This window comes from Triturus cristatus, chromosome 7, assembly GCF_964204655.1.
Source record: "Triturus cristatus chromosome 7, aTriCri1.1, whole genome shotgun sequence".
Classification (NCBI taxonomy): Eukaryota; Metazoa; Chordata; class Amphibia; order Caudata; family Salamandridae; genus Triturus; species Triturus cristatus.
The window spans coordinates 1,625,843,376-1,625,869,022 of record NC_140590.1 but is presented as its reverse complement, the minus strand read 5'-3'; the positions used below and the strand labels follow the sequence as shown (position 1 = coordinate 1,625,869,022).

The 25,647-nt window shown below is 51.6% G+C and overlaps 1 protein-coding gene across 4 annotated transcripts in view; it reads right to left on the bottom strand.

The window, feature by feature from the left end:
* Positions 1 to 25,647, bottom strand: part of RTEL1 (regulator of telomere elongation helicase 1) — a 358,799-nt gene that overhangs the window by 157,185 nt on the left and 175,967 nt on the right. For all 4 annotated transcript variants that reach the window (XM_085619604.1, XM_085619601.1, XM_085619602.1 and 1 more), the window contains exon 27: positions 17,008 to 17,180. In XM_085619604.1, the coding sequence (XP_085475730.1) occupies positions 17,008 to 17,180 (173 nt within the window). The remainder of the gene's footprint in view (positions 1 to 17,007; positions 17,181 to 25,647) is intronic.

The window sequence follows — 25,647 nt, the reverse complement described above, 5'->3', positions numbered from 1 at the left end:
CGCAAGGTTGAGCTGAGCTGGGTCCGGGTGCCTGACCTCTCCATGGTTCTGGGTTAGGAGGCATGGTGAGAGGCGTAGCTTTTGGTGTGGTGCTACTGAGAGTTCCAGCAGCGTGGTGTACCACGGTTGTCTGGCCCATGTTGGAGCTACTAGGATTAGAGTTAGGGAATGCTGCTGTAGCTTCCGGACCACTAATGGAATTAGGAGAGGTGGAAAAGCGTATGCAAATTTGTTTGACCAGTTCATCCATATCGCATTGCCTTTGGACAATGGGTGTGGATATCTGGCGGCGAAGCTTGGGCATTTTTTGTTTTCGTGGGTGGCGAATAGGTCTATGTGTGGATGCCCCCACTTCTGAAAGAACGGGTGAAGAACCTGTGGGTGAAGTTCCCACTCGTGGATCTGCTGTGTCTGTCTGCTCAGCAGATCTGTCACGGTGTTTTGTACTCCTGGGACGTGTTGGACTAGGAGAAAAATCTTTTGTGGAATTGCCCATCTCCATATGCTCTGTGCTAAGTGAGAGAGCTTTGGAGAGTGTGTGCCCCCCTGTTTTTGAATGTAGTACATGGCAGTCATGTTGTCTGTGCGAATGAGGACTGCCTTGCCTGAAATCTGTGCCTGGAAGGATTTTAGGGCGAGGAAGATCGCCAGTAACTCCAGATGGTTTATGTGGAGTAACTTCTGTTGCGGCGTCCATGTGCCCTGTGCTGTGAGATGTAACAGATGAGCTCCCCAGCCGGAGAGCGATGCATCTGCCGTTAGGACTATTTGTGGGAACGGTCGACCTCTGGAAAGGTTTGTGGTGTTCCACCACTGCAGAGAGCGATGGGTGCGACCGTCTACCAACACCAGATCTGTCAGTTGCCCCTGGGCCTGGTTCCACTGGCGCGCCAAACACTCTTGGAGTGGGCGCATTTGGAGTCTTGCATGTGGCACTATAAAGATGCAAGAGGCCATCCTCCCTATGAGCTGCATAAACACTCTTGCTGGGAGAGAGTGTTGGGATAGGAATTTTTTACGCAGCACCTGTATTTTTGCAATCCTGGCAGGATTGGGATAGGCTATGGCCTTTGAGGTGTCTATGGTGGCACCGAGATATTGTTTTGTGTGTGATGGTACCAGGTGGGATTTTTGATGGTTCACCGTGAAGCCTAGCTGGTGAAGTAGTTGGACTGTAGCAGCGGTATGGTGCACACACTGTTGGTAGGACGTGGCTTTTATGAGCCAATCGTCCAGATAGGGGAAGACGTGAATGTGCTGTCTTCTGAGATGTGCAGCCACTACTGCCAGGCACTTGGTGAACACCCTTGGTGCTGTTTGTTACCCCGAACGGGAGCACCTTGAACTGGTAGTGTTGTCCGTCTACCACAAACCTGAGGTACTTTCTGTGAGATTGGTGTACTGGCATGTGAAAGTACGCGTCTTTCAAGTCCAGAGTGGTGAGAAAGTCGTTCTGGGAGAGAAGTGGAAGAACCTGTTGGAGGGTTACCATGTGAAAATGGTCCGAATGAATGTAAGTGTTTAGAGGTCTGAGATCTAAGATAGGTCTTAGGGTCTCGTCTGTCTTTGGAATTAGAAAGTACAGGGAGTAGACCCCTAAATTTCGTTGATTTATGGGGACCGGCTCTATTGCTCCTTTTTGGAGGAGGGAGATCACCTCTTGTGTCAGTAGCGCAGTATGTTCTTGCGACATAGGGCGGTGCCTGGGTGGAATGTTGGGGGGTGTAGATGTTAATTCTAGGCAATACCCTGACTGAATAATGTGTGTCACCCATTTGTCTGAGGTGATTGTCTCCCAGACGTGAAGGAAATGTCGTAGTCTGCCTCCGATGGAGTGGAATGGTCTGGAGGGAGCGGGGGAAAGTCATTGGGCACGAGGTGTGGCAGAGCGGGCGGTATTTGTTTTGCCTCTGCCCTTATTATTATTGCCTCTGTATCCGCCTCTTTGATAACCTTTTGTGAAGTTAGACTGAGGGGGGGATTTATAGGACGTGGATGCACTGTCCGATGAGTAGCCTCTGCCCGTGCCCCGAAAGGAAGAACGGCGAAAGGACCGCCTGGGAGTCTGTGTTTGTAGGACTCCCATAGATTTCGCCGTGTCTGTATCTTTTTTCATTTTTTCCAGGGCTTCATCTACTTTAGGACCAAATAGATGATCTTGGTCGAATGGGTGATTTAGTATAGAGGATTGAACCTCTGGTTTAAACCCTGAAACCCTGAGCCAGGCATGGCGACGGAGGAGGAAACTGGTGTTTATGGCCCTGGAGGCTGTATCTGCCGCATCTAGGGCACATCGTATCGAGGTATTGGTTATTGTTTTTCCCTCTTAAATAAGTTCATTAGCCCTAGTCTTGTACTTTTCAGGGAGATGGTGCATGATGGTCTCTAGCTCATCATAATGCGCCCTGTCGTATCGTGCCAACAGTGCTTGCGTATTGGCAAAACGCCATATATTGGCCGCTTGTGACGCAGTGCGCTTCCCTGACGCATCTAGGAGCTTGGACTCTTTGTCAGGTGGGGGCGCTTCGCCTGACGCCTGAGAATTTGAGCGCTTCCTGGCTGTGGATACCACTAGGGAATCTAATGGTGCAGGGCCCTTAATTTAAGAAGGGTCTGTAGGGGCGGCTTTGTACTTCTTTTCTATCCGAGGGTTCAGGACCATGGCCCTGACTGGGTCTTTAAAAACCTCAGGGGCATGTTTAATTACGCCCTTTAACATAGGTAGAATGGCAGTGGAACTATGTGTATCATCGAAGGTGTTTAGGAGGAAGTCCTCCTCCAATGGGTCGGTATGTAACTCCACCCCGTGGTAGTGTGCTGCCCTTTGTAACAAGTGGTGAAAACCCAGGGAATCTTCAGGAGGGGATGGCCTAGATGGATAAAGGTCATCCTGTGGGACATCTGGGATGTCCGGATTGTTATAATCATCCCATGGGTCTGGGGATCCAGTAGGGGTGGGATCTTGTGGCACATCTGCTGGATCAAAGTAAGGGTCCCCCAAATCGTCCGGGACAGGGGATAAGGTGGGGGAACGATGAGGTGGAGGGGGTGGAGGTGGAGAGGGTGGAGGAGGTAAAGGAGGTGGGGAAGGCACCCTGAAAGGAGAGGTAGCAATGTCCTTTCTCTTTGGAGGTGGAGGTGGAGACGGCTTGTACAAGTGTCTCTTTTTTGAAGACAATGTCAAGTGTCCGGTCTTTGGATCCTTGGTGAGGGTTTTCTGCAAAGGATCCGGTGTGAAGAGCTCCTGTGACACTGGTTGATCGGTCGGCGCCGACTGTTTCGGGGCCGAAGGCTTCTTAGGTTTGTCGAAGCCGTGCTTCCTGGGAACCTCCGATTTTTTGGCCGGTGCCGAAAGGGGTCTCGGCACGGGAGTGTCGGTGCCGAGGGTCTTGTGATGTTTGGTCGGCACCGGAGCAGGTTTCGGCACCGAAGACTTTGGTGCCGAGGTCGGTGTGGAGGTGGAGGCCGATTTTTTCTTCGGTGCCGAGGGGTGTTTGTCGGCACCGGTGGCCGGCTGGCTCGAGCCCGAGCTGCCGGAAGGCTTAGAAGGCTTCTTTACCGGGCCCGAAGGTGGGGTGTGAGAAGCAGAGTCCTTGGTCTTGCCTAGACCCGGAGGCGAAGGTGTGACCGAAGCCTTTTTCGGAATCGGCGGGGGAATTGTACTCACGACCCGCTGCGCCGGGGTGATGTCCTCCACATCTGAGTCGTCGGCCTCGGAAGCGCTGACGAGGTCGTCGTCCTCCTGTTCGATGTCCTGCCGTCCCGGAGCTTCGACGTCGTCCCCGAAGATGTCGACTGGAGCGGAGGTCGAGGAGTGCGCCATGTTGCGTCTAGCCTGTCGATCTCGAATGGTCTTTTTTGAGCGAAAAGACTTGCAGGCGGGACAGTCTCGGGCCTCGTGTTCTGGGGAGAGGCAGAGGTTGCACACCTCATGGAGATCGGTGTGGGGAAACTTGGACCCACATCGAGGACACTTCTTGAAGGGAGTTCTTTCCATCAGCCGAGACCGGAGCCGGAATAGGCCGGAAGGCCTCCGTCGACCACCGGAATCGAAGAAGTGCCGAAGAGAAGATGAATAAGATGATTTATGTCGTTGAAGAAACTCGATGAGCGAGGATTTGTGCGTCGATCGGTGAACTGGGAAGTTCGGGACCGGAGCGCGAAGTTTTACATCCGAGCCCGATGGCGGAAAAAAACAATCTGAGGATGGAGCCGAAGCCCATGCGCAATACTAACCAGAGGAGGAGTCACCGACCTCGTGACTCCCAAAGACTTTCCAAGAGGAAAAACAAACTGCAAACATCCGGGCCCAACACCAGATGGCGATCTATGCACAGTGTATAATCTGCAGTTCATATGCCTCGAACATACGTTTTTCTCAGAAGAACCCAGAACCATTGAAGGTCATATCCGTTAGGGATGCCTGTATGTCTCCAGAAATTGTGGTCGTTCCCATCCAGACACGCCTTCTGAGCATGACGCGGATTCCAATAGATCTGCGGATGCCGTCTTTAGTTTTGAGTCCACCCTGGAGTACATACTTGGCTGCACGGTTACCATCCTATATTGTTTTGGACAAAGAGGCCCTGAGATCCTCCAAGATGGCAGGGGAGGTGTTGCTGGTCTTAAAACATAATTTGTGGGTGTACGGGGTAAAGCAGAAGAAAACATTCTCTTTCAGAAAAGATCAAGTCTTTTGGATTCCCTGTCAGGTGGACTGGTCAGGAAGGAATTTGGTATGACTTTACTTGTTGAAGCTTGAACAACCAGGGTCTCTGGTGCATGATGCTTGGATAGGAAGTTCGGATCACTGGGAGCCAGTCTATGTCCCCTAGCATCAGGTCCACAGACTGTCAGGCAACAGCACAGCTTGGACTGTTTACCCAAAAGGGCATCTTTAAGGGTGTCATTAAATGACTAGAATAGCTCAGATGAAGACGGTCCTGGTTGAAAAATCTCAGTTAGCATATTTGTTTACAAAAAGATAATGGGCAACTGCAATTCTAATGTCTCAGCTGCCCTCCGAACCACCCACACACACAAAGAACTTTCGTCTATTGGTGGCCCAACTGGAGAGTCAAGCTGTGTTTCAGGATATGTATCAAGCACACAGGCATTTCGTAAGTCAAGACACCATGCATCATCAGTATAATAAGAAGGCAGCAATTTGTCCCCTTCCTCAACATCATCAGTGCACCTTGGGATAGTGGCATTTTGCACTGCGTCTGAATAGGAGACCAAAATAGCATGAATCCTCAGCTGAAACCGACGCCGGAGCAGAGGTCTGGGTTTGTAACCCAGGTGCATGTCAACTGCTTACATTTTCCTGAGTTCGTAGCATGACATAAGCCTGGTGCAAGCTGACATTAGTTCGAGGTTGGAGACTACATTTGGATCGGATCATCAACCGGTAGAGAGTCGGCAAGGAAAGAAGCGGAGTGGACCTTGATGCCGGAATAAAAGTCCAAGCTCTGTAGAGGGTCCCGACGGGGCAGAATTGCCAGCCGAATTCTGACTGGATAATTCTGTGGAGCCCTTTAAACACCACAGAGTTGAAAAAAACGCGACATAGTCTCTTTGAAGGCAGCTATTTGCTGTGGGGTTGACAACGATCTGAGAAACTCTGCCTGCTGGGACCAACTGCAGAATAGCTTCAGCCCTGGGAGACATCAATGGGTCGGTGAGGGGTTGCAATCTTTATCATACCAACCTCACCTTCTTGCTAGACTTCGAGTGGCAGGGTGGAGTCGGGTCCCCTACGGCCTTCTTACACTTGTACTTTGGCTTTGACTTACTGGAACATTACAAGCGGGAAGAAGACTTTTTGCAGGTGGGGCCTCATGACCGGGATCGGCCCGAGACTTTAAAAGGGAGCTAGACCGATGATTTGTCCGGCCCCTATTCTTTCGAATGAATTGAACTTATTCTTCTGATTGCTACCCCAATCTGCAGATCCCTCACCTCTTGAATCAATTCAAAAGTACTAATAACAAAGTCCGAGAGGGCACAAAATCGGCATCATACAGACCCATGAAGGTCAATATCCCTGCAAGATCAAGCAGCGAATACACCTCAGGGATATGGAACAGAATAAATCACACACAAACACCTAGTGCACGCTTACAGATTAAACAACTACAAGCAGGAGAGAATTGGTCTCACCTTGCAAAAGTGAAAGTGACGCCAACATTTTTACCAAAACATAAAATACTAGAAAATCATACAGTGTCCAAACTATAACAGAGACTGTAAGAGGACCATTTAATCCAAATTCTAATGTTAACCTCTTCAGTGCCCCGCCCTTTCCACGCCCTGTGCCGGGCGTTTCATTAGCGGGCGGGGTTCATGACGAGATAGTCTCGTCATGGGCACAGCGCAACCGCGCTCCATGACGAGACTATCTCGTCATGGGCACTGAAGGGGTTAAAGAATACCAATGAAAAAAAAATACTAGGACAGCGAGGGTCTTAGAAAGGCCATCATTCCTTAAAGACTTAGGGCCAGATGTAGGTGGCCAAATAGCGATCGGTAACGCTGAAATTAGCAGAATTCCAGCGCTATTTGGATGCGAGCAATGTAGGTGAGTTTAAACCTACTAGCAAAATAAGGAATCGCAAGATTGCGATTCCTTGTTTTGCTCTTGCATTCAAGGAATCGGGAATTGCGATTTCTTAAATGCAATGTAAGTAGCACAAAAGTAAGTGCACTTTAGCCTTAAGGAATCGCTAATTACCACCAACTTCAAGTTGGTGGTAATTAGCGATTTCCGTTAAAAAAAGCACTTTTTTGCTTTTTTTAAAGTGCCATGTGGCACACATTCATGCCCTTAGGGCATGTATGTGCGCCACATGTGCACACATGCACATTTCAGGGGAGCAACAGGGTGTCCTTTTGACACCCTGGCACCCTTGAAATAACGCCCGCTATTTGTCATTCTTTAATACCGAATCGCTAATAGTAAATATCTTCCCATTCATTCCTATGGGCCTCCGAGCCCATAGGAATGAATGGGTAGGTATTCCTTATTAGCTAATCTCAATTTGCGATTCGTTACTAAGGAATGTTAAGGAATCGCTAATATTTTAGCGATTCCTACCTACATTCAATTTTGCGAGTCCTTATTAGCGAATCGGTAAAATTCGCTATTAAGGATTCACAAATTTGATTTTACTTACAACTGGCCCTAAGTGTCTCATTCCGATCACACACCATAAAGAAAGTCATGTCTTTCCCATCACCGAGGAAAGGCAATTGATTCATACTATCCATACACTACCTCCATCTAGTGGAGAAGGGTGAAATCCACAAGAAACAGAAACATTTCAACATGGCCACAACAACATGACCAGGAAGAAGTAGGTGTAACACCAACCAATAACAGTCTTGGAAAAGAAAAATATAACACTGCACAGAGAGTACCAACACCAAATGACCATGGATAGGGTCAAAGAGGCCAAATCAAGGTCCACATTAGGAAGAGAAAATAGAAGGAAGGAGAAACCACAGACAGAATTGAATCAAGACCAGGCCCAGAGATAGCACAACAAGGAATATGCTACTTACCAGTATGCATCTGTTCTTGGCATGTAGAGCTGCAGAGTTGTACACTTAGCATAGATCGCCATCTGGTGTTGGGCCCGGATGTTTGCAGTTTGTTTTTCTTCTTGGACAGTCTTTGGAAGTCACGAGTTTGGTGACTCCTCCTTCGGTCCGTACTGCGCATGGGCTTCGGCTCCATCCTCAGATTGTTTTTCGCCAACAGGGAAATGATGGAGCGTAGTAATAACAGTGAGAAACCCATGTGTTGTATCTAAGTAAGATGTACTGGAACGGATACAGGTAGCCGGGGAGGCGGGTGGGCGTGTACAACTCTGCAGCTCTACATGCCAAGAACAGATGCATACTGGTAAGTAGCATATTCCGTTCGAGGCATATGAGCTGCAGATTGTACACTTAGCATAGATTATATAGCAGTACCCAACCCTAGCGGCGACCACCGGTATCCGTTGCAGCTGTTTGAAAAAGTGTCTTTAGTACAGCCTGGCCCACCCTAGCTTGCTGCTTGGAATGCACATCTACACAGTAGTGTTTTGTGAAGGTGTGCGGTGTAGACCATGTGGCTGCCTTGCAGATGTCATCTAAGGGTATATTCCCTAGAAAAGCCATAGAAGCCCCTAACTTTCTTGTAGAGTGGGCTTTAGGGGGAACAGATAATGTTCTCTTTGCCTTTTGATAGCAAATTTGTATGCATTTTACAATCCACCTAGCTATCCCTGATTTTGAAATGGGGTTGCCTTTATGTGGTGGAGAGAAGGAAACGAACAATTGTTTAGTCTTCCTGAAGGGTTGCGTTCTTTGTATGTAGTATAGTAACGCCCTTTTTACATCAAGCGTGTGTAAGGCCCTTTCCGCAACAGATTGGGGTTGCGAAAAGAAGACAGGTAATTCCACTGATTGATTGAGGTGGAAGGGGGAAATGACTTTGGGCAGAAACTTCGGATTTGTGCGAAGTATGACCTTGCTGTGATGCATTTGTATGTAGGGTTCCTGTATGGTGAACGCTTGTATTTCACCAACCCTTCTAAGGGAAGTGATAGCTACAAGGAAAGCTGTTTTCCAGGTGAGAAACTGTAGCTCACATTTGTGCATTGGTTCGAAGGGCGGACCCATTAGACGTGTAAGAACCAAATTTAGATTCCATACAGGGGAAGGTGGTGCCCTGGGAGGAATTACTCGTTTAAGGCCTTCCATGAAGGCTTTAATAGCGGGCACTTTGAAGAGTGATAAATGCTGCCTGTTTTGTAGATAGGCAGCGATCGCTGCTAGGTGTAGGCGTATGGATGAATATGCCAGGTTACACCTGTGAAGATGGAGCAGATAGCATATTATGTGCTGTATGGATGCATCTAGAGGGTTGATTGTATTGTTACGGCAGTAAATTACAAATCTTTTCCACTTTGCGGCATAGCATGCTCTAGTGGTAGGACGTCTGGCTTCCATGATGATGTTCATGCAATCAGGGGGAAGGTTAAGGTATCCGAATTCTAGGATTTCAGGAGCCAGATCGCCAGGTTGAGCTGAGCTGGGTCCGGGTGCCTGATTTCTCCATGGTTCTGGGTTAGGAGGCATGGGGATAGATGCAATTTTTGATGTGGTACCACTGACAGTTGTAGTAGCGTGGTGTACCACGGCTGCCTGGCCCACGTCGGAGCTACCAGAATGAGTGTGAGGGAGTGCTGTTGTAGCTTCCTGACCACTAATGGAATTAGTGGGAGAGGTGGAAAGGCGTATGCAAATCTGCCTGACCAGTTCATCCATATCGCATTGCCCTTGGACAATGGGTGTGGGTATCTGGCGGCGAAGCTTGGGCATTTTTTGTTTTCGTGGGTGGCGAAGAGGTCTATCTGAGGATGCCCCCACTGTTGGAAGAATGGGTGAAGAACTTGTGGATGCAGTTCCCATTCGTGTAGTTGTTGTGTTTGTCTGCTGAGCAGATCTGCCATGGTGTTTTGTACGCCTGGAACGTGCTGTGCCAGGAGAAAGATGTTTTGGGGAATTGCCCATCTCCATATGCTCTGGGCTAAGCGGGAGAGCTGGGGAGAGTGTCCCCCCCCCTGTTTTTGTATATAATACATCGCAGTCATATTGTCTGTGCGAATGAGGACTGCTTTGCCCGAAATCTGTTTTTGGAAAGATTTTAGGGCTAGAAAGATCGCCAAGAGCTCCAGGTGGTTGATGTGGAGCGATTTTTGCTGTGGCGTCCATAGACCTTGCATGGTGAGGTGTAGGAGGTGCGCTCCCCAGCCGGAGAGCGATGCGTCCGCTGTTAGAATCACCTGAGGAACCGGGTCCAGGAACGGCCGCCCTTTGGAAAGGTTTGTGGTGTTCCACCACTGCAGAGAGTGATGTGTGCGGCCGTCCACCAACACCAGATCCGTCAGCTGACCCTGGGCCTGGTTCCACTGTCGTGCTAGGCACTCTTGAAGTGGACGCATGTGGAGTCTTGCATGGGGCACTATGAAGATGCAAGACGCCATCATTCCTATGAGCTTCATAAACACTCTTGCTGGAAAAGAGTGTTGAGGAAGGAATGTTTTGCGTAAGGCTTGAATGCTTGTGATTCTGGCTGAGTTTGGATAGGCAATACCCTTGGAGGTGTCTATAGTGGCCCCGAGATATTGCTTTGTGTGAGATGGTATGAGGTGGGACTTTTGGTAGTTCACCGTGAAGCCTAGCTGGTGGAGCAGTTGGATGGTGCTGTTTGTATGCTGCACACATTGGTCGTAGGACGCGGCTTTTATCAGCCAGTCGTCCAGGTAAGGGAAGACGTGAATGTGTTGACGTCTGAGGTGTGCTGCTACTACTGCTAGGCATTTGGTAAACACCCGCGGTGCGGTGGTGACCCCGAAGGGGAGAACCGTGAATTGGTAATGTTGTCCGTCCACCACGAACCTGAGGTATTTCCTGTGGGAGGGGTGTATTGGAATGTGAAAGTATGCGTCTTTCAAATCCAAGGTTGTGAGAAAGTCTCCCTGGCAGAGGAGTGGGAGGACTTGCTGTAGGGTGACCATGTGAAAATGGTCTGAGTGTATGTAGGCATTTAGAGGCCGGAGGTCGAGAATGGGTCTGAGGGTCCCGTCTTTCTTTGGTATTAAGAAATATAGGGAGTAGACCCCTAGATTTTGTTGATTGACGGGGACCTGCTCTATAGCGTGTTTTTGGAGGAGTGAGAGTACCTCTTGTTTGAGCAGTGTGGAATGTTCTTGAGACATTGGACGGTGCCTTGGTGGGATATTGGGTGGGGTAGATGTTAGTTCGAGACAGTACCCTGACCGAATGATTTGGGTTACCCATTTGTCCGATGTTATGGACTCCCATACGTGGATAAAGTTTTGTAGTCTGCCCCCGACCGGAGTGGAATGGTCTGGGGGGAGCGGAGGGGAGTCATTGTGCGGGGGGGGTGGCAGAACGGGTGTTGTTGGTTTTGCCCCTGCCCTTATTGTTGTTACCCCTGTAACCACCTCTCTGATTGCCCTTTGAAAAGGTATTTTGAGGAGGGGACTTGTAGGAGGTAGAGGCGTTATCGGTGGAGGAGCCTCTGCCTGTGCCACGAAAGGACGAGCGTCGAAAGGAACGTTTGGAGGCTTGTGTTTGGAGTGCCCCCATAGACTTTGCTGTGTCTGTGTCTTTCTTCATCTTTTCGAGCGCTTCATCTACCTTTGGCCCAAAGAGTGTTTCCTGGTCAAAGGGGTGATTGAGTATGGATGCCTGGACTTCAGGCTTGAAACCTGAGATCCTGAGCCAGGCGTGGCGACGAAGCAGGACACTGGTATTTATGGCCCTAGAAGCAGTGTCAGCTGCATCGAGGGCACACTTAATGGAGGTGTTTGTAATTAGTTTACCCTCCTGTATCAGGTCATGAGCCTTGTGCTTGTATTTTTCTGGAAGGTGCTGCATAAGAGCCTCTAGTTCGTCATAGTGTGCTCTATCATATCGCGCAAGCAGTGCTTGTGTGTTTGCAATGCGCCACATGTTTGCAGCTTGGGAGGCGGTGCGTTTACCAGACGCGTCCAGAAGTTTAGATTCTTTGTCTGGCGGTGGGGCATCTCCTGAGGATTGGGAGTTAGCCCGCTTTCTAGCTGTGGAGACAACTAGGGAATCTAGGGGAGCAGGGCCCTTGATGTAAGCAGGGTCTGTGGGTGCCGCCTTATACTTCTTCTCTATTCTAGGGTTCAGTACTCTGGCTCTGACAGGGTCTTTGAACACCTCTGTAGCGTGCTTGGTGACACCCTTAAGCATGGGTAAAATGGAAGTGGATTTGTCTTGTATATCAAATGTATCCAGTAGGAAGTCTTCTTCTACTGGTTCACTGTGCATGTCCACCCCATGGAAGTGTGCTGCTCTCTGCACTAAATGGTGAAACCCTAAGGAGTCCTCTGGAGGAGACGGTCTTGATGGGTATAAGTCGTCCTGAGGTACATTGGGTATATCAGGGTTATTGTAGTCTTCCCATGGATCTGGGGTCCCTGGTGGAGTGGGATCCATTGGGGCGTCCGCCGGGTAATTGTCCGGATCCCCATCATCCGGATCTGGGGATGGGGTCGGATCGTAGTGAGGTACAGGTGGCGGAGACCTGTGAGGTGGAGGTGGTGGAGGAGGTGGAGGGGGTAGGGGAGGCGGTAGTGGGGAGGGCACTCTGAGGGGAGAAGTAGCAGAGTCCTTCCTTTTGGGTGGAGGAGGAGGAGCCGGAGCATCAAGGCGTCTTTTCTTGGTAGTTAAAGTCAAAAGCCCAGTCTTTGGATCTTTGGACAAAGTCTTTTGTAAAGGGTCTGGTGTAAACAGAGCCAATGGTGTCGAATCGTCCGTCGGCACCGGTGATTTCGGAGCCGAGGGTTTCGATGGTCTGTGTGCGCCATGCTTTTTTGAGGTCTCCGGGTGTTTCGGCGTCGAATGATGTTTCGGCGCCGGAGCATCGGTGCCGACAGATTTGTGTTTGTGTTTGGTCGGCACCGAGAGTCCAGGCTTCGGCACCGGTGGTTTCGGAGTCGAGCTGGATTTTGCAGTCTTCGGTGCCGGATGCTGTTTTTCGGCACCGGGTGTCGGCTGGCTCGATCCCGAGCTGCCATGAGACTTTGGGAGCTTCGACACCGGGCCCGAAGGTGGGGTGATCGAAGTTTTGGTTTTGGTTTTGCCCAGGCCGGCAGGCGAGGGAGTAACCTGAGTCTCTTTGGTTTTCGGCGTGGGGGTAGGAGGGGGCATATTACTCACGGCCCGCTGCGCTGGTGTAATGTCCTCCACGTCGGAGTCGTCGGCCTCGGAAGCGCTGACGACGTCTTCCTCCTGCTCGGTGTGAGTTTGCCCCGAAGCTTCGGCGTCGTCTCCGAAGATGTCCGGTGGAGCTGCAGAGGATGAGTGTGCCATGGTGCGTCGAGCTCTTCGATCTCGGATGGTCTTCTTCGATCGAAAAGACTTGCAGGCGGGGCAGTCTCTGGCCTCGTGTTCCGGAGAGAGGCAAAGGTTACACACCTGATGGAGGTCGGTGTGGGGAAATTTAGACCCACATTTTGGGCACTTTTTGAACGGAGTCCTTTCCATCGGCCGGGACCGGAGTCGCGGAGGGCCCGAAGGCCGGTGTCGATGTACGGGATGGAGAAAGTGCCGCTTCGAGAGATGAAGATGATGAAGGAACTCGAAGAATCGAGGATTTTCCGTCGAGGCTGGAACCGTAGAAGTTCGAAGCCGGAGCACGAAGTATCACATCCGAGCCCGATGGCGGAAAAAAACAATCTGAGGATGGAGCCGAAGCCCATGCGCAGTACGGACCGAAGGAGGAGTCACCAAACTCGTGACTTCCAAAGACTGTCCAAGAAGAAAAACAAACTGCAAACATCCGGGCCCAACACCAGATGGCGATCTATGCTAAGTGTACAATCTGCAGCTCATATGCCTCGAACAATATATTTTCCCACAGCAGACACCCTCACCTGGGAGACTGACAGGAGAGACTCACCAGACCATATCCCTGTACATATTGGTGGCCCAAAAGGACCCTTAATAAATAAAGTGACCCAACATCCCACTCCCCCATACAGATACCAGGTCACAGAACCAGGGAATACAGCCACAGTCCTCCCATAAAGTTTAATTTTATGTGGAAGACGAATCCAAGCACAAAGGACCCGAAACAATGCTTCAAAAGGCACTTATGAGTGCAAAATGGTACACATGCTTCTCATGCAATGTTTTCAATTCAGGCACAAACAAGATGAAAACTGCATAGAGATAAGCGAGGACCATCTGAGCACAACTACCAATATTAACAATCATAAATAATCTGGATGGCTTCATATGAAAGAGAACGACAAGGGGTCAGCAAAGACTCAAAAGAACTCTAACAGGTATGTACTCCACATGCCAACAAGAAGGCAAGTATCCCTACATCTGCCACCTCTACAGGTCGCCAAGGTAGAAACCAATCTGACACACTCTCTATCTAAAGAAGCATCTGGGGGGTCATACCTTCTCAAAGCTTCTGACATGAAGTGCCCCTGAAGGTGGCTGGCAACCAAGCACCCACAACTTAAAAACAGGGTAATAACCTGAGCCAGATATTTTGGTTACTTCCTTCCAACACAAGAGGCAGAACCCTTGAGCTGAGGAGGGTGATTCAACCTGTTTAATTAACTGCTATGCCTTATGTGCAATGCTGTACTGCCAGTGCACCCTCGAGATCCAAACCATGGACTCTCAGTAACTAATAAATATTAGGCAGAGGCAAGGTGTTTCTGTACTTTAAAATGCGGAAGATTTGCAGGGCAAATTAGCAATTACAGTGTAACCAAAACCATGTCCCCTACCAAAGATTAACCAAACACCTGCAAAACCAGCAACCACGAAACCCAGGACATTCCACAGAACGGTAAAGGTGCTCCCCTCACTCCCCTCCAGCCAATGGAGATCCATAGAGGCAAAAACTGTTAATTGGGAACTGTTTATCGTGTGGTCAAAAGGAAGACAGTGCTACAAGTGGGCCTATCAGCAGGGAAATCCTCCCTACAGACTAAGCCTGGACTGCACTGTTCCCAAGAATGCAATAACCCATTCTGACCTACACCGATGCAGGCATCAGCATGGTCTCATAGGGGAAGCCACGAATGACGATGACAAAAATTCTGATCACTACAAAGCACCAAAAAACCTTAAACACTTGAGGGTAGGAACATCTGGTCATCATATTAGGACCACTGAAGCACAGAACAAATGCCTGTAGGGTCATAGCCCGGAAATGTGTTTGAGTCTCTCATATCTTCCATTGCTTATGTTGTGTTTCCATTGCTATGTCACAGTCGGCAGACTGACTGATCAGGCATCAGTACATCCTTTGGCAGGGTCGTCTTTAACTAAGGATGTCCGCTCAACAGAGTTTAGAACTTTAAAAGTCGTATTCAGTGCACATGCCTGAGCCTCTTCGTGAAGGAAGGCCTTGGACCTAAACCAAGCTTGCCTACAAAGGACCACTGTGGATCTCTTGGATCTGGCCAGCGAGTCCAAGGTGTCAAGACCAGACCTAAGAAGCAGCCTAGGCTCCTCACACGCCTCATTAACCACTTCAGTAAGTGACCTCTCATAAGATCTGGCAAAAAAGGTACCACCAAACACACAAAAGGTGATGGGAGGATGCTTGCAATACGTCTAACCATTGGCAATCACTCAGGGTAGCAAACCAACCCATCGTTCTTTTACACAACATGCTACCTCAGATTAAACCCAGCCAAATGCAAATCAGACTTGACTCTGCTCCTCATGAGAACAGTGCAACCCAAACTGCCAAGTCTGGTCCTCTTTGAACCGAAACACAAGCAACCCAAGATGGGACTGGCCCTGATTGCGGCTCTTCAGTAGAGTGTAACTTGGTTCCAGTGGCACAGTGAGCAAGAGACCCACATTTGGGCATACCCTTGACCACCAATTGCACCATCTCTCAGAGTGTGTGGGAGGGAAATGGCAACATTCATGTGGCATTACAGGTGCAAAGAGCAAGACTTACAGAGGAAAATATTGTTTTCCCTATTTATTCAAACCACAGAAAATTCTCGTAAGCTGGGGAGGATCATGAAGAAACTGGACCAACATCCATAAGACAAGACACCTTTAGGCCCAGGCCCTCTGTAGCTAGGAGAGAAAATAGAAATGTTGGCTCACCCGGGGAGGGTTGTACATGCAACCTATAAGTCTATTCCAAACTGACACGATCAAATACAACCACTTCTCATCGAAATGCAATTAAGTTCTGGCATACAAATGACCAGCCTCCAAATTTCAGTCAAAATTTGGTTTCAAGGACCTCTAAATCTTTCAAAGAGGTGTTAATGAAGGAGGCTAAGGCCTCACAAGGCATTGTCGGGAGGCCTTCGGGGGCTAACTGCACAGGAGTACTGAGAACATGTAGGTTCTCAACTCAAACCAGGGAACCTCTTCAGAGTTCAAGTAAGAACAGAGCAAATCCACATCCTCCTCCACCATTACAAAAGCAACATCCTCAACTGAGGATAGAACAAGAACTGCAGAAGTTTCAAAAGTAGAGTACCCAATACGACCTTGGAATCAGCACCATAGGCATCGCTGATCTTAATGCAGACTTTGTAGAGGACCGCAATGCCTTTGGCAGGAGAAGAACAGAAACTTAAGTGGCAGCAGAGACCTCAGCAGAGTCAACATGCACCAGGAAAGGAGAGGGTGGCAGATACGCGGACAAAAAAGCCAGCGGCTAACAGGGACCATAGGAGAGTGGACCATAGTTAGCAAAGCATGGGTGACACCCATTAAGCGGGAGAATAAAACGGGAGCTGGAAAGGCTAGGAGGAGAGCCAGCAGCACAGAACGCTGAGCCAGAACAGGACCCCGCAGAGACAGTGGGCTGATGTCCACCAAGGAAGACCACCGCTCCCATATGACGTTATGGTGGGAGTTGAAGAACAACTACACTAACCTGAAGAGACGTTGTTTGAACCTGAAGAAGAGTTTCAGGAATGACAGGAGTTGTACCTATGGCAGCCTGATCTCTTCTTTGGTGTCACTGTAAATTAGCATTCCAGATTCACTTGGAAGGCACCAGAAACAACAGAACGGACTTCAGAGGGCTTGGGTGGTACCATATATGGCTTCATGACTTCACATCTGGGGCAACAACAGTCATTTCAGAGACACAGTGCCACCTGCTGGAGCAGTAGAGCAATTTAAACTTTTTGGGATTCAGTCTGTCTCCAGGAGGAGATTCAGGAGTTGAGGAATCTGTAGGTACAGGAACCATTCAGACAATAAGGGATTGCTTAAGTGAATAAGGAGCTCAGGGGGTGTGGATTGTGGTCACTTCTTTGGCGTGTTAATGATGCCACAGCTGATGAAATACACCATTTCACACTAGGCCCCAATTACTGGAGGAACACTGTTACTCTGCCTACCTGCATTCCACGGTCTTGCAAGTAAGCAGAGTGCCATCAGTCTTACCTTGTCCTCTCCTGATAGTATCTCTTCCTCATCCAATTCTCCAACTCTCTCGTTATGATCCAAAGCGTCCAGCAGCCCAGCCGGTTTTCTCTTGGATGACTTCAGCTCCTGCTCATACTCCCCGCAAATGTTAGCCACACTTTCCCCACCAGGCAGCAGGTCAGCGTTGTTAACTGGTATTCCAGGACACAACAGAAAATCATAGTTGGGAATACTCTTGTGCCAAGGTCACAAATAGATCTATACAAGTCATGCTGCCGCATATGCCACAACACAAGTTCTGCCAAACATGAATGCAGGAAACATTCCTTAACATAGAAACTATGAATAATAATGCATTTATTTACACCATGCCTTATAACTGCAACCTTGCTCTGAAAAAAACATCGCTATTCCTTATAGAAGTCCCATACACTTCTCTAACACAGTACCCTTAACATAACCAGTAGCCCTGCCACTTGTTATTGAATGCTACGATCGCATTTGCGGCTCTACCAATACGTCTCATTTTCGACCTAAAGTACCACTGCTACTACAAGGCTGGGAAATACAGAACCCTGCTGATGCTCCTCAAGTCTGTCCTACAGCACCTTCACCTATTTCATAGAGCAAATGTAGAAATTAAATTAAAAAAGCAAACAACAACACACCAGTGTGTCAAATGCCGAATTGTTCTACATTCTGTCCATCTACTGTTGTTTTTGCTTCTGAAATGCTAGAAACAGGTGAATTATACTTTTTGGATTCAGCCAGGAAAGAGATAATTTTGGGACGGTTGCATTGTTGTGATCTCTGGGTTTATCCAGAGGGCTCTCAGAGATGCAGAAGCACTCCAGAAGCATGAAGTATTTTAAGGCAGACAATCTAACTAGGTTTAGGTCTGAGAAACTTGATATACAGCCTAATCAGGACCCTGTCTTTCAGACAGCTGGCAGCTGGTAGGCGACTCGCTGCCTCACTACAATCCCACTGAAGGGCAAAGTCGGTATAGCTGTGTCAGACCTGGTTCACACCACTGGACCTCATACATGCGGGCTAGGGTTGTTTGCCTCGGATTTCCTGGTGTTCGTCCTACTATGGTTCTGCAAACTGGGCCAAGGACAACCCCTTCAGCACTTGACTCTCAGTGGTAGCAATGGTAAGCAGTCAGAGGCTTCTCAGGGATGTAATGTGGGGCTGCTTCAAGCTCGGGACTCATCAATCACATAGCAGAACAATCATTTGAATGTTCAACTCAGTGCTTGTCTTTGTTAAAAAGAAAGTACTTTAAAGCGCATGAAAAACATAACGCTACACACTAGAGCATACAGATACAGGCATTTCAATAGTGCTGAACCACTGTACCAAGGATCAGTAATTCCCCCTTCCCTTACTCTCCCCCTCAGGATTGAGTCTGTCTCTTAGCAAGTGTAGGTATTAGGCACAAGTGCAATCCTACCCCCCTTCTATATAGTTTGAATGTTCAGTTACTTTTTTTTAGTCCCAACCGTTTATCTAACCACTTCAGAGCTTTCTCTAAGTACCATCCATGGCAGGGACTCTGAGCATGCGTCGGACTCTCCCTCCCTCTTCCAGGAAGAGATGAGCCACCTGAGAGTACTCTGGCACTCGGATCAAGTTCACTGGGAGCAGAAGCGTTGGTTGCCACCTGGATTCTGTGCAGGCATGCATGGTCCACCCTTTCTGGCTAGTCGCAAGCATGCTTCAGGTGAATTAACTGGTGAGACTCAGGATCAAATGTCACAGGACTGCCTCAAAGACAGTGCTCTGCTGCATGCGGCACAACCTTGGCTTAGGTCACAGTGTTCAGTTAGTTGTGCAGTCTGCTGCTGTTCAGGTAGTTGTTACAGTGACCTGGTCGACTCAGGAAGACTTGCAGTGGTACAGTTGTCTGAAATCAACTTAAGAACTATGCAGGGCATTGGGCCCCACCGGGTACGACTGTAGGACAGTGACGCAATGCAGTCTGGTAGGGCATAACTCTTGGTACACAGTGGCACAATTTGCTGGGCAAAACTGGAGGTTTGCAGCACAATCTGCTCAGGCACAACTTCAGGCCAGGAACAAGGAGCAGGCTGCTCAGATGGATGTTCTGATCCAGAAGCACATAGATCGCTCTCCTGAATTTCTATTGATAGACGGACCCTCAGCTCCAGGGTCAGCTGCTTCTGGCTCACATTAGATAATCACACCACTCCATGGCTGGCACACTCGTCCCCTCTGTCAGCAAGCATGTTAGGTTTCAGGCACTTCAGACCCTGGAGACAGCTCTTCCTTCCAGGTCAGGCTCCAGGTAATGTCCCATCACTGCTGGGAAACAGTCAGTCATGTAGACTAGTGGCAGAGAAGTCCTCAGAATTCTGATTTTCTAAAGAGAGTTGAGCCCTCTGTCCTCTTTCACTTCCTTAATGTCCAAGTCTCCTTCTCCAGCTTTAGGAATGTTCGCAATACACTTCCACTGTCTTGAAACACTTCCTCACTTCAATCTTGTGCACATAAAACGGCCAGGGGCTTCGAAAAATGAAACCCACTACGGCATTACTCTGGTTCACTCATACACACAATGCAGCCACCTAAGAGACTACAAAACATATTTACATGCATAACAATGCACTGGGATGCTAGTGCTAGAACCTGGGTTAGAGCACAGATGCAGAACTTTGCACAAGTGAGGCCAGTACGTCTCCATTCCAGTGACACAAATGAAAAGGTCTGGTCACAACTACTGATACACAAAACATGGCACGCCGCCACTATCACATTACATGCTAAACACATGACAGGGACGGTAGTCTACTCTCAAACAAATGAGGGATGCTTGCTGCTCTCCTCCAGGTCCAGGACAGATCCAAGATCTTACTCATGTCAAGGGACAGGCCTCTGCCTTTGTACACACACCAGATAAGTGTGAGGCAGAGGCCAAAATCAAGAACCAAGATACCAGATGCTCTTAGTCTGGCACTCAGGGCAGGGGAACACAACTGTACACCATTGAGGGGACTTTCTCGTCCTAACAGGCAGATATTGGCAAGGGCCCTGCCGGAACTGGGAAGAGTGCTGTAGCCTTCCCTGGTAAAGTTATTTCTGGCTGCAGTATTGCAGATGGACTCACCACTGAGCCAGCACTGAATAATGCTTGTTTGACACTTTACTGCTACTCTAGCCTCTCAGAGTTGCTGCTTTATCTCAACGAGATGCCAAATCAATCCATAACAAGTAAAGGCCAAATATCACCTGGATAAGTTGAATATGTGTAAGTATATTTGATTTAGAAGGACCAACACAGATGCCTGCAGTGCAAAGATTGATCATATTGTTATGGCCTTATGAACAGTAAATCAGTAACCCCATGTCATATGGTAATAACATTTGCTGACTGTTAGAAGGGCGCTCTCTGGGGAGTCAGAGGGTGTCGGACTGACCACCCCGAGAGCCACCGTTCCGTAGGAAAGTAGCCGAGTGCCGCTGAGAAGCCTACTGGGCGAGGTCCTTCTCCTATGATCGTACCAGCCAAGCAACCCCACCACCACAAAGGGACACAACAAGGGTATCAATTCTCACAAGTCTTTATCGGTATCTAAAAGACAGGTTTCTGTGGCAATATTTACAGGTGGATCGAGGGATCCCAAAGAGTCTCAGGGTCGTTCAGGGTCGGGGTAGCGGGACAGTCTCAGTACCAGCCTGGTACGGGAACACCCTGCGCCCAGCTCTCAATCCTCGAGCTGGGGGGGTTTCCGGGAGCCGGGGCGTCGTCCGCAGGGCTCGTAGGGTTGCCTCGGTGAGGTCGAGCCTCGATGAGGTCAGCAGGGCTCCGATGGTTACTTCTGCGAGGTCGAGCCGCGACGAGGTCAGCAGGGCTCCGATGGTTAGCTCAGCGAGGTCGAGCCGCGACGGGGTCAGCAGGGCTCCGATGTTCCGTGAGGGTCTTCTTCTCAGCAAGGGGGAGCCGCGACGCAGTCAGCAGGGCTCGAGTTCCAAGTTCCAGGCAATGAGTCTCTCTCCGTAGGGTCAGCCGCGATCTGATCAGCAGGGCTCTCGACTCCAGGATACAACTGCCGTCCTGGTTTTGGGCTGCCCCAGATATAGGTCTGGAGCCCTTTGATGTCCGGACCCTCGCGCCTGGGGAGGTCGGAGGGGCCGGGAGAAGAGCGTCCAGACACCCAGCGGGGGGTGGAGCCAGCGCCCAGGGAGGCCGGAGGGCGATCGCAACCAGGCGTCGGGGGACGGCTGGAGGCCCCATCGAAACTCTCCTCCTCCGGAATCTGTGGAGTGGCCACTCGACCCCCTCCGGTCAGGTCTTAGCGCCTTGAGGTCAGGGCTTGGCGGGGGCGGGTCGCGCCGCGCCGCGCCGGCTGGAGGGTAGTGGGGTACAATCCAGGGGGACCCCGAAGGGTTCGGGTAGCCCCCGTTTAGTCTGGTAGGAGGGTTCGGGACCACGCCACGAGGCCGGGTCCAACAGGCGTCCCCCCCAGCTAAAGGCAGGGAGAGTCACCCATCGTCTTGGGGGTTCTCCTCGCCGAGGCGGAAGAAGCGGGACAGGCCGTCAGCGTTGGCGTGGTCGTTGCCGGGCCGATGGTCTACAGTGAAGTCCATCCCCTGCAGAGAGATGGACCATCGCAACAACTTCGGGTTCTCGCCTCTCATCTGCATTAACCACCGCAAGGGTCGGTGGTCGGTTTGGACCCGAAAGTGGGTGGCGAAGAGGAAGGGCCGGAGTTTCTTGAGGGCCCACACCACGGCAAAGGCCTCCCGTTCAATGGTGCTCCATCTCTGCTCCCGGGGCAGCAGGCGCCGGCTGATGAAGGCCACTGGCTGGTCAATCCCCTCAGAGTTCACTTGGGACAAGACAGCCCCGACTCCGTACTCCGAGGCATCCGTCTGTACCACAAACTCTTTGCTGTAGTCGGGGGCTTGTAGCACGGGGGCGGTACACATCGCTGTCTTGAGGGTCTCGAAGGCCGCCTGACAGAGGGGCGTCCAGTGCACCTTCTTTGGTTGCTTCTTTGATGTGAGCTCCGTGAGGGAGCCCACAATGCTTCCATAGTTCTGAATGAACCGCCTGTAATAGCCCGTGAGTCCCAGGAAGGCCCTCACAGCGGTTTGGGTGGTTGGGGGCTCCCAGGCCACGATGGCGTCGATCTTTGGCTGGAGGGGAGCCACATGGCCGCTCCCCACTTGATGTCCCAGATAGGTTATGGATCCTTGGCCTATCTGACACTTGCTGGCTTTTACGGTGAGCCCGGCCCTTTGGAGGGCGGTCAGGACCTCCCCGAGGTGCCTTAGGTGCTCGGTCCAGTGGCTGCTGAACACCGCAATATCGTCCAGGTAGGCGGCGCTGAACGCTTCTAGGCCGGCCAGTACCTTATTCACCAGTCTTTGGAAGGTCGCCGGGGCATTTTTCATGCCGAAGGGCATCACTCGGAAGTGGTAATGGCCATCGGGGGTGGAGAAAGCGGAACGCTCTTGGGCGCCTGGGGTGAGCCCGATCTGCCAGTATCCGGCGGTGAGGTCAAAGGTGCTAAGGTAGCGGGCTGCTCCTAGGCGGTCGATCAGTTCATCTGCCCGAGGAATGGGATGGGCATCGGTTTTGGTGACGGCATTCAATCCCCGATAGTCCACGCAAAACCGGAGCTCCGGGGTGGTGCCGGGGGCGGCAGCTTTCGGCACCAGGACGACAGGGCTGGCCCAGGGACTGTCGGAGGGTTCGATGACCCCCAGGGCCAACATCTTGGCGACCTCTGCGTGGATGCAGGCCCGCACCCGTTCGGGGACCTGGTAGGCTCGGTGTCGCACGGGGGGGCTGTCCCCGGTGTCGACGTCGTGGACGCACCATCGGATGACTCCGGGAGTGAGGGAGAAGAGAGCAGCGAAGTGATGCAGCAGTCTTTGACAATCTTGGCGCTGCTCTGGAGTCAGGGTGGAGGAGAGGGTGACTCCCTCTACGGAGCCGTCCTTTTCTGAGATTTTCAGGAGGTCGGGCAGGGGCTCGGAGTCGTCTTCGGCCCCATCGTCTGTAGCCATCAGCAGGCTAAGTTACGTTCGGGCAAAGTGGGGTTTGAGCCTGTTGGCGTGGAGGACCCGGAGGGGGTTCCTGGGGGACTCCAGGTCGACCAGGTAGGTGACGGGGCTCTTCTTCTCGACCACCTTGAAGGGCCCGGTCCACTTGTCTTGGAGGGCACAGGGGTCGACGGGCGACATGACCCAGACCTGCTGGCCTGGCTCGAACTCGATGGAGGAGGCGTTCTGGTCATACCAGCGTTTCATTTCCTCCTGGCTGGCCTCGAGGTTGGCTTCGGCCAGTTCCCTGAATTTCCGAGTTTGGTTTTGCAGGGTCAGGAGGTACCGGTAGACGTCGGGGGGAGCATCTTGGACGGTGGTCTCCCAGCCTTCTTTGACCAGGCTGAGGGGGCCTCGGACAGGGTGTCCGTACAAGAGTTCGAAGGGGCTGAACCCCAGAGACTTTTGCGGGACCTCCCGATAGGCAAACAGGAGGCAGGGCAGCAGGACGTCCCATTTGCGTCTCAGGGGCTCCTCCAGGCCTTTGATCATTCCCTTCAACGTCCGGTTAAATCGTTCAACTAGTCCGTTCCCCTGGGGGTGGTACGGGGTGGTGAACTTGTAGGTGACCCCACATTGTTGCCACAGGGACCACATATACTTGGAGATAAAGTTCGTGCCTCGGTCGCTCACAACCTCCCGGGGAAACCTACTCTGGAGAAGATTCCCATCAAGGCTTGGCCCACCACGGGGGCCGTCACTGTTCGGAGAGGGATGGCCTTGGGGTATCAGGTGGCATGATCGACCAGGACGAGGATGAAGCGATGTACTTGGGAGGTTCGGGTGTCCAGGGGCCCCACGATGTCGATCCCCACTCGCTCGAACGGGGTGTTTACTATTGGAAAGGGCTGGAGAGGGGCTTTGACCCTTCCCCCACTCTTCCCGCTGGCTTGGCAGGTCGGGCAGGTTCGGCAATGATTGTCCACGTCCTTAAGCATTCGGGTCAGTAGAAGTGAGTCACCAGGCGGCTGTATGTTTTGTCTTGCCCCAGGTGCCCGGCGAGGGGTACATCATGCGCCAGATTGAGGAGGAAGTCCCGGAATCGGAGGGGGACCACCAGCACTCGGCTGGCCCCCAATTCTGCGGTCTTCTGCTCGCTGTTGAGGAGGTCATTGTCCCAATAGACCCAGTGGGTCCCCGTCTGATCTCCGGCGGCCTGGGCGGCTGCTTGCTGTCGGGTCCCTTCGAGGGAGGGGCAGGTCTTCTGTTCTTTGCGGAACTGCTCCCTTGTGGAGCCACCTTCTTGGCGCCATTGGGCGAGTTCGGGGAGGTCGCCGAGCGCGGCGACCTCGTCCGGGGCGAATTCTGGCGGCCCGGACTCGGCGTCGGCTTCTTCTTCTTCGACGGAGGGAGGTGGTGGCTCGGGCCACTCCGGCTCATCGGGGGGAGCAGCTACGCTCGGTCAGATGGCCCGGGCGGTCGTGGACCGGGTGGTTGCGCAGGCCCACTCGGACAGTCCCAGCATCCCCAGATGCTCGCGGCGCTCGACGTGGGCCCAGTTGGAACTTTCCAGGTCGTTCCCAAGGAGGCAGTCTACGGGGGCGTCGTCGCGGACGGTCACCTTCAGCATGCCCGACACTCCCCCCCACTCGAAGGGGATCCGGGCCATCTGGCACAAGCTCTCGGTGTTGTCTGCTGACCGGACGGGGCACAGTACATTAGGCATGATCTGTTCGGGGGTCACCAAGTGGCAGCGGACGGCTGTCACGCTGGCTCCGGTGTCGCGGAGGGCTTCGGCCCGGCGTCCATTAATGGTGACCCACTGTTGGTACTTCTGGGTGTTGCTCGGGATGGGAGCCCGGGGTAACATTTCCCGGCTGCCCAGGCATACCAAGGTCATGGCGGCGGGTTCTCACTCGGTTGGCCCGGTGTCGTAGTTCTCTTCATCTTCTCCCCCTTCCCCCAGGGCAGCGGCCGCCAACTGGCGGGGGGGTGGCCCGGTGGTCCCAGCTCGTCGGTTCACGGGGCAGGTTGGGTCACTGGCATAGTGCCCTGGCTGTTGGTAGTTGTAGCACGTTACCGTCGGTCGAGGTCCTGGTCGGGCCAGGGGGGCCCCTCTTCGGGCGAGGGTCGGGGACGTGCGGTTCGGGGGCGGTACCCGGGGGGACTCCGGGGCGGCCCTGCTGGGAAGTCTCTGTTCCTGTTCGATCCTCCTCCTCCGCCACGCTGGCGGGGGGGCCCCGTGGTGTTCCGTTGGTACTCCCCCATCGAGTTCCGAGGGACCCGGGTGTTCATCCATCGATCGGCCTCGGCGGCAAGCTTCCGCGGCTCGGTCAGCTTCTTGTCGAGGAGGTGCTGTCTCAGCTCGATGAAGCAGTTGTTGGAGAGGTGTTCCCATACAATGAGGTCGAACAGCTGTTCGTAGGAAGTGACCTTGCTGCCCTTGATCCAACCTTCCAGGGCTCTGCTGAAAAAGTCTACGTATTACACCCAGGTGGTACCGGGGAGCTTCTTGCAGTCCCAGAAGCGCTGGCGGTAGATCTCTGAGGTGAGACCATAGCGGGTGAGCAGGGCCTCCTTCATATGGTCATAAGAGGTCATCACCGCATCTGGGAGCTGTAGCAGGGTGTCTCTGCCTTCGCT